The sequence below is a fragment of the Tetrao urogallus genome, assembly GCF_951394365.1.
Source record: "Tetrao urogallus genome assembly, chromosome: 3".
NCBI lineage: Eukaryota > Metazoa > Chordata > Aves > Galliformes > Phasianidae > Tetrao > Tetrao urogallus.
This window is the reverse complement of record NC_136815.1, coordinates 83,369,354-83,378,755: the sequence shown is the minus strand read 5'-3', so window position 1 is coordinate 83,378,755 and position 9,402 is coordinate 83,369,354. Positions and strand designations below refer to the sequence as shown.

The following is a 9,402-nucleotide window of genomic DNA, read 5'->3' as shown; positions in this document are numbered from 1 at the left end:
CCTTTTTTTTTTTTAAACAGAAGGAGCATCGATTGTTTTTCACCCCTAAAAAGCCAGCGTGCGTAACTTCCTAATTAACTGCAACCCACGATGGCTCTCTCAGAGGGAGAGTTCCCAACCTGCAGCAAAACCAGCCCCCAGGGCCGCTCCAAGCAGCCCCGCGCCGCTGTGGCGATATCGGGGGGCTGCAGCCCTCCCCCCATAGCCGGCGGGGAGCCCCCCTCTCCCCAGCACCCCCAGGGCCGCCCCCGGGGGCCGGGCGGGAGGTGCGGGCCGCCCCGAGGCGATAAAAGCGGGAGCCGCCGCCCGCCGCTGCCCCCAGCATGAAGCTCACCTGGGACATCAACGACCCCAAGCTGCCGCAGGTACCGGGGCATGGCTGCGGGTGGGACGTAGTGCTTTAATACACGGTCTGATCCAGCTGCGTGCGAGCTCCTAAAACGATCTCCTTTCTCTGTCTTTCCCCTGTTAAGCACGTCCAAAGAATCTAAGGTTGACTGTTTTCTGCTGATATCATCCAAGCCATCTGGATATTGTACCTGTTTGCTCACATCTGATTGAATGCGTTTGGAAATGATTGGGTTTTTTCCCTCTGTTTGTAAGCTCCTAATATGTTTTCAAGCCACTTATTTTTCATTGTGTGTCTAATTTTACACATAAGGTGCAGTTACAGAATGGATTAATTCTGCAAACACCTGATGGCTCACATGTGCTGTATATGTGTGTTAAAGGGACGCTGCAGGAAATTGTTATTTTTGCTGTGTTTGGAGTTGAAAATATTAGGCGTTACTTAATTTTTATGGCAACTACATTTTGATGAGGAATGCCAGCAAGTTGGTGACATCCCAAATGGGAGCATTCTTTCTCTGAACCACTACTTATATAGTGGAACATATGTGTTTGTGGGTTGTTTTGGGGGGTTTTGTTTCTTCTTTCCTTTCCTTGTTCTACTTGCTATAGATGCACTTCAGGTGCACAGCTCCACAACGAGCACACAGGTGGTGGGCAGCCAGGGAGTGCTGGTAATGAGGCAGTGTCCAACAGCTGGGCAAGCCTCACTGTGCAGGGGCATTGGTGACAAGAGACCCTCTTATTACTGGTAACCATAGAATCATTACGGTTGGAAAACCAATTAAGCTCTTCTAGTCCAACTACCAACCCATCCCAACGATGCCCACTAACCCATGTCCCTTGGTGCCGCATCCACACGGTTCTTGAGCATCTCCAGGGTCAATGACTCCACCACCTCCCTGGGCAGCCTTTGCCACTGCCTTGCTGATCCTTATGAGAAGAAATCATGCAAAAAGAGAATGGCTCCTGACTCTCGAGGCATGGAAGCTTAGGCTGCATTTCACTTGTTACAGGCTCTTTCCGAATAAGCTATTCTTTAAAAAATACTTTTCCGCTGTTTCCAAATTTGCTGCTTGAGAGCTCATAGAGAGAAGCCTTGGGACAAAACCCCAAGGTGGCACCATCATAAAACAGGCTGAGCTGGAAGGGACTGATTTGGAGGATCCTGAAGTCCAACTCCCAGTTCCGTACAGGACTGCCCAAATCCAGCCCAATGTCTGAGAGCACTGCCCATACACTCCCTGACCTCCAGCCCGTGGGGCCGTGCCCGCTGCCTCGAGGAGCCTGTTCCATGCCCACCACTCCTCTGGTGAAGGACCCAACCTGACCCTCTCCTGGTGCAGCTCCATGCCGTTCCCTCGGATCCTGTCGCTGTCACCAGAGAGCAGAACTCAGCCGCCATCAAGTCTCCCCTTCTGCTCATGCTCCTTTGCTCTCCCCGTCACAGGAGCCCGAGCGCTTCGATGCCTTCCAGGAATGGCCGGACGGCTACGTGCGCCTCATCTACTCCAGCGAGGAGAAGAACGCGCAGCGGCACCTGAGCGGCTGGGCCATGCGCAACACCAACAACCACAACTGCCAGATCCTGAAAAAGTCCTGCCTGGGCGTGGTGGTGTGTGCAGGGAGCTGTGCCCTGCCCGGCGGGGCCAGGCTGCAGCTGCGACCCGCCATCTGCGACAAGGCGCGGCAGAAGCAGCAAAGTGAGGGGGGATGCGGGGGACCTCATTCCCTCGGCTGGGCCTGATTTCTGAACGCAGATCGGCCTTGCCTGCTTGAAAGTCTGCTTTGCACGGGTTGCGTGTGTTTGCATGCGTTGTGAAGAGTGCGAGGGATATATTTAGTTCCCAATTTTGTCAGTGTATGCCTGTAAATAACTAAGGACAAATGGGCCTACAATGCTCTCCATCGCTAGCTTTTGTTAAGTATTCAGCTCTAGTCCTTACCATTCAGTTATGTTTGGTACTCTGCAGCTTGTTTACTTCAGTATCATACCTCAATGTGAATCTCAGTGAAGTGCACTGTACTTGCACTCTGCCTTCCCTCCAAACCAGTGTTTTCTCTATCTGTACTTGCAGAGAAAGCCTGTCCGAACTGCAATGCAGCCCTGCAGCTCATCCCTTGCCGTGGGCACAGTGGCTATCCTGTCACCAACTTCTGGAGACTGGATGGCAAAGCAATATTTTTCCAGGTAAAAAGCACACATTTCAAATTATATACACATATAAGTGCATGGACAGAGTGAGCATGGTGGAGTTCTAGTCTTTGCACAGATTCCTGTGTATTATAAACATGGGCACAACTAATCAAACGGCAGCACTTGGCTGTGTTTTTAAAAAAGCAGTGTATTTTTAAGAACACTTGAGTTTAATGTTTTCCATCTTTGCTATAACACCATCATAGACGTCCAACGTTCTTTTGATGGCATTACACAAATGGGAACACAGGGTTTGTCCAACACCTCAGCGTGTGTCTGATGACCGAATCTCAACAAGGGCCCAGGATTTATTTTCTACTAAGATTAAAAAATGAGGAAAATCTCACTTAAGAACTAATCTAAAAAATTCATTTTATGTGGAAAATAACATTTTTAAAAGGATTTTAAAACTTGCTGAAAAAAAAAAACTAATATTCAGAAAACTGTTTTGAAACTTCATATTGATTTCTTGCTTTTTCTTTTTAAGCCATGTGAGGACAAAAACTTCAGAAAAGCTTCTGTTTTGGGATGACATTCTCTGCTGAATGTGTTGTTGTTGTTTTTTTTCCCTGACCCAGACTCCAGTGAACTCTATTCTTCCAGTCAGTAAATGGAAGCAAACTGATGACGTTTCCAAATTCTCACCTGTTATTTATCATTCCTGTTAATGAGATATGCTGTTGTACAGACGCAAAGACTGAAAAGATCTTTATCAAAATTGCTGATACTTCCTCACTTAGAAGTTAACACCTATCTGAGAAACGATGGCATTTTAAAAGCAGTTTTAAGTTTCCTAGTTTGTGTTAGGGACTACGTGAAGGTCCACTTAGAAAAGTGTAATAGAGGCATGCATCATACATTTTATCATATGTGAATATAGCTTTGGGTACATCTGTGTATTCACAAATATTGCAATAGATATTTCATTCTTCGATGGCTTTCCAGGGTGTGTATCTCAGTCTCCTTCAAGAAGGTGGTCATTGCTTTAAAGTAGAGAGAAATCTCTTTAAAGCCTGTTATTGTCATTTTAGTGGCAGATGTTATCAAGCAGAACTGAGTGCAGAAAAGCAATTAAACTCAATTTATAATACTTCCCCACCATCACCCCTTTGGTTCTGATCAGCTACTTCTGAATCCCTAGGCATGGATAGAGCCTTTGCTCCTTCATCATTCTGTCTTGCAGCTCTGCAGTAATCACTGGCTTCTCCTCCATCAGTTCTTCCTTTTCTCTACCTGCAAGTCACAACTGAGTTTTATTAATTTATTTCTAAATTTAATCCTTCCTTGTTCTTTAGTTTCTCCTCTGAACTCTCTTGTGCAAGACTATCGGTTATGTCATGGATACCACTCATTTTATTACTGCATTTTTTTCTCTTACCCACTTGCAATTCACATATCATTCTTTGATTATCCTTATTTAGGCTAAAGGAGTCCATGACCACCCTAGACCAGAGAGTAAATTGGAGGCAGAGGCAAGACGAAGTGCAATTAAGAAGCATATGTTGTCTTCTCAGAATTCTCAGAAAAAGAGACTTCTAAACTCAGAGGTAAGTCAAGGTTTTGAGTCAGTTAAAAAGTTGTCAGAAGGACATACTGGGAAGTTCAGGACAACACAAAGTTTTATACCATGCCACATTTGTTTATTTGGGACTGAAATGATCAGTAGTCCAAGTGTCAGGATATGCACTGTAGGCAGAATCCACTCCTGAATCTTAAAGCTCTTATCTTTTCCAGGCTGGAAGATACCATGATAGCAGTGGTTATGTCAGTAACATGCAAAATCTGCCCTCCATAGATGTCCCAGAAAGAGTCAGCATCGTCACAGACACCAGTTTTTCAATTCCAGCTCAGTCTTACCCTTTGCCGCAAAATACCGACCTCTACAAGATGTCTTATGACTCGGCCAGCTTCCAAGAGGACCAGCTGTTGCCATACCAGAAGTGTCCCAATCCGAGGATCTTTGTGCCCAGGCCATGTAGTTACGAGTTTGGAGTTCCTCCCTTCATTAGCTCCAGCCCTTACCCATCATGTTATAAAGATCCAGCAAATCCTCCCCTCGATGCAGACCCTATCAGTTTGAATGGATCTCACTATAATTCCTTGACCAGCATTGACAAGAGCTTTGACCATACTGGTAGGCATTATGGACTGAAACCAATCTGGGGGAAAACTGGTAGTGGAGACAGGAGCGACTATGGTCAGATGCAAACAAACACTAACCACCCTTATTATGGTGGTGAGTACTCCAGCAAATATGGTCCCAGCCCCTCTCCCATGGCCCCACCACTACAGACTGTCATCACAACCACCACAAAAGTGTCCTACCAGGCCTACAAGCCATCCATGCTGAAATACAGCGACAACCTCTGCGACATGAAAAACCTTCAGAGCTATACACATGTGGCTGAAAATGTCTCAGGCACTATCTATTCAGGGATGAAGATTCAGGAAGACTTTGGGATGATCAAGTCGGCATTGCTCTACCAGCATGACCCAATCACCACAAAGTCCGAACCAGTGGAGAGCGTGGAGGCCTATCGGTACGGGATACCGCTGGGAAACAGCTATGCTGAGCATGAAGGACAAGCCTTAAGGTTTGAGAGTAGTGAATATTGACTAAATGTTACCTAAATTCTATTGGGATGGATGGTCAACTGAGAAATCAATGGTTGCGCTAATGGTATGTTGTTTGAGATTTGAGGAGGTGTGAGAAAGCAGTGCATTGTTGCTTTCTGGAACTGAAGCATATTCCCCATGCCCCCATCCCCCTCCCAAAAAAAAATCAATATATGTACCTCTAAAGTAGTATGAAATGTCCAGACATGACTGGGAGACGGTGGTGTGGAGACAAAGCACCTCGGGAAGAAAGCAGACTCTTTTAATGGAGACTGTGATCTGTTTAGAGCCACTGTTCCTGCCAGAGGTTGGAGAGAGAGTGCTCCAACTAGGAAAGGAAAACACACCCCAGGCAATTGAAAAAGAAAATAGAAGCGGCTACAGATTACAACCAACAGAAAGAAATGAGAGTGAGACAAGTTGTAGGATCATTTATCTGATCTATCCACCTGCCGTGATCTATGTAAGGAATGCAAAAACTAGTGGGCTAGGGAAATGATAAACCTGCATGGAAACTGCATTTTTGTTTAAAAGCAGCAGGTCAGTGCGAACAAACCTTGTCAATTACTACTACTCTTCTCCCTGCCTCACCATTAGGTCTTTCTCTTTCCTCCAAGGGACTTCTACAAGCAATTCCTAACTCCCCCTCTCTCCCCCAGCAGTGACGTTCTCCTGGGAATAAAGCAACCAACAAAGCAAGAGGTCAAAAACCAAAATTAACAAAGAAAAGTCGAGAACTTGCAGCTCTTGGCTCTCAGCTAATGAAACCCTTCTCCAGTAGGCCCAGAAGAAGACAGCATTGCTGGTTTCAATTTACATATTTTGGAAGCTGCTGTCTAATGCTGTTTAATGAAACCAGAACAGTATGCCTTGCAAGAAAGCTGTGTATGCAGGGATTTGGTTGAGGTGACAGCATCAATTATTATTTACTGAGTATTTTAACTTTTTAGGCACTCAAATATTTTGGAAAATATTTTTGTACATTTTTGCTTTTTTGAGCATGCTACTGTATGCTTTTAATAAGCATGCTTTTAAGCACAAAACAACACATAATCCAACACAAGTGGTTCACCAGTTGGCTTCAACGTGCAGAATCTTCCAGTGCTGTCTTCAAATTAATAACAAAAACTTATTTGTCTGGTATGGTGTACAAACACTTGGGTTTTAGTCACAGTATTTGGTGTACAGCTTTTTTAACTTTGTGTTTTTTATGAGAACAATGCACATAGTCTGATACTTGAAATGCAGTTGCACAGCAGATTAACCAACAACATTCAGCAGTGGACTGATCAGCATTTTAAAAGCTCAAGTCCCTTGAAGCTGGAATTTATCAAGTGACTAAATGAATTCATCTACATCAAGCTTACATCGACTTCTAGTGTATTCGCCGTCTGTCTCACCAGGCTCTTTTTAAATTTTTGTGGCAGTTCTACAAGGTGGTTTAGATTACAGAAATGAGTCAGGTGAACAACATTAGTTAGATAATTAGCCTACATACTAAGCTAAGCAAATGGCAAGTTGCTGCCCAGAAAATTTGAACCAAGTTTTGGGTTCAGAAACATGCACACCATACCTATACACAGAACTGAAACTTCTTATCTGTACTCTCAAACATAGCAAGTCGGTTTGGGAGTAGAATAAAAATTAAGACAAAGTTGCCCAACATTAGAAGAAAAATAGGAATATAGGTGGGGAGAGGAATAAAGGTCCAGCAAAATGACTGGAAAGAGACTCATAGAAGATCTCAAAGTCAAAGAGTTTTAAAGATGTAAGCTACCCCATTTTGTGGCTTTGGGGAAATTAGATGACTGTGACTCTACCTTCAGATGTGCTAAAAATGCCAGGACAAGCTGTGGGGGGTTTTGCGCTGTTAATATACTGGCATAAAGCTTGTTGCTGTACCTGTGTGCTTAAATTGTTATGCTATATGCTCTCAAAACACAGCCTTTTAAGCAGAACTTTGTACATCAGCTGAGTAAATGCAGACAACTGTTAAAATGCTACTTTTGGGGGTAGATTTAATAAACACAGCAGCTGTTCAAGCACAATACAAAGGTATGGTAGCAATTAGCTCACTGTATCACCTGTGGCCCTCAAATAAAAACTCTGAAGATTATTGCAGCCTGTCTTTGTGCTGCTGCTTTTCATCTACAAGTGTCTGGGACAATGTACCTATGCCTGAACCTTTCCAGATAAAAGAGCAGATGGATTCAATTTGGCGTTGTACAGTTTTCTGTCCAAAATACAGCAATTGGAATGCAATGCTAGCTCCTGTAACAAAAAGCTGAAATCGAGTGCCTCCCTGCTGGATAATAGAGCTGTGGAATTGACTTTAAAAGCGCGTTTCTCGAGTGAAGCAGCAGCCTTGAAGAAAGATGCGCTCCCTTCAGTCTTCAAGTAGCTTCTCCATTCACTGTGCTCCTCAAGCACGGTTTCTGGGCTGCCCGCAGATGTCCTCACATCAAACCAATTCCTGCTGTCACAGTGTAGCTGTGGAGGGGAAGAATTGCGCTTTCTGAACTCAGCCACCTGTGGCTCCAGCTTCACACCAACAACAAGAGCCCTGCTGAGGAAAGCACCAGCTGTCCCCAGGCTGAGGATGCCCTTTATATCAAAAAGCAGCCTTTTAATGGCAAGGCTTGAAAGCCTGCGTGTATAAAGGATCCCTTTCCAGAGACAAGAGGCTGCTCAACAATTTTTTGAGTGCTTCTGTTGATCTCAGCGGTTGCTCTGTGCTGAGGCACCCACTGAGGCCTTCATCATCTCCACAGGCAGTAGCGGGAAGGCGGGAAGCAGGGCTCCTCTGGAGACATTAACGGTGCAGCGGGGCAGAACTCCTGAGTTTGCTTCTTGCTTTTTCCTGAGTGGGTTCTGGGGTTTCTTTCTGGATTTATAGGGTTTTCCCCTGCGTCTTTTTTGGGGGAGTTATCTAATACAAATGAGCTACTCCCATTCACAAAGCTGGACCATGCAGCCGGATACAACAAATTTGCAGGGGTACATCTTCTGAGGAGACAAGCTACACACCTTTGAAAGCTCGTGTGTCATTCATGTCATTAGATACCAGGAAAAAATTCCCTACTCAGTGAGCGGTGAGGTGCTGGCACAGCTGCCCAGAGCTGTGCTGCCCCATCCCTGGAGGTGTTCAAGTCCAGGTTCAATGGGGGCCCTAGGGAGCCGAGCAGGTGGAGGCAGCCCTGCCCATGGCACAGGGTTGGAACTCTAAGGTGCCTTCCGATCTATGATTCCCATCGTTAGCAGCAGCAGCAACATGCAGATAAAGGAACCAAGGCCGTAGGATTGGCGTAGTTCTTCCCAAGGGCGAGAAGTTAGCCCGGGGTGTTAGAGCTCACCTACCTGAGAATTAGTGAGGACAGCACATGGTGTTGTCCCAGCCCTGGACCTCTGAGGTCTTCCAGCTCTTGAACAAAGGGAGAAGGAGTCAACTGCTGTTAATGCAGTACTACGGTTAAAACTGAACAAAAAGGGGAGGGCATTTCAATACGGCACCTCCATGGGCTTGCAGGAATCCATAGGCAACACAGCCATCAGTGGGAAAATAACCTCATCAAAATAACCTAAACAAAAGCAAAGCGAAGTTCACACAACACCAATTAATTACAGCATGCCCGCTGTCACTGCCTGCAAAGCCATTTCCAAGCTACGATGCTTAGCATTCCAGCCAAGCATCAACACTCAAAGAGGACTCTTTCAACAGGAAATTAGCAGTGAGTGTGCTCACATTCCCGTGTAAGAAAAGCGGGCAAACAGCTGCATCACAGCTTAAGAAAAGGCATTGCGGCCACGATCAGCCTTTGGCTCAGGCTTTTAACCCCCCCCCCCCCGCTCTCCCACGTGATCACGGAGGGGCGTGTCCCTCCATAGGCCCCGCTCACTCGCTGCATCGCCCCGGTAACGGGGCGAAGCGGCGGGGCGGCGGTTCGCGGTTGGCGGCGCCGGGCCGGAGCGCTGCGGTGAGTGGGAGGCGCGGGGCTGGGGCAGGAGGCGCGGGTCAGCGGTGCGGGTCAGGAGCGATGTTTCGCTTAGAGACGTGTGTGGGATGTGCCCTGCCCCGCTGTGAGCCGGGCTGCTGAGCTCCGCGTTGGCAGACAGGTTGGTGTAAACCGGGTTGTGTTTTCCCTGCCTGCCCGCTCTGTCTGTTGGAGTGGTGTATTTCGGGTTGTGTTTTAATGTGGGCAGCCCGTTTAATGTGTGGAGGTGGAACGTTTGGTTATGGCTAT

The 9,402-nt window shown here is 46.3% G+C and overlaps 1 protein-coding gene across 1 annotated transcript; it reads left to right on the top strand.

Moving 5' to 3' along the window:
- Positions 1–323: 323 nt before the first annotated feature.
- On the top strand, positions 324–5,161 carry GCM2 (glial cells missing transcription factor 2; the record flags this gene model as incomplete). The annotated part of the gene is made up of 5 exons (XM_079533053.1): positions 324–365; positions 1,799–2,051; positions 2,427–2,539; positions 3,967–4,092; positions 4,280–5,161. The coding sequence occupies 5 exons, from the start codon at positions 324–326 to the stop codon at positions 5,159–5,161; spliced, it is 1,416 nt and encodes a 471-aa protein (XP_079389179.1).
- Positions 5,162–9,402: the final 4,241 nt, after the last annotated feature.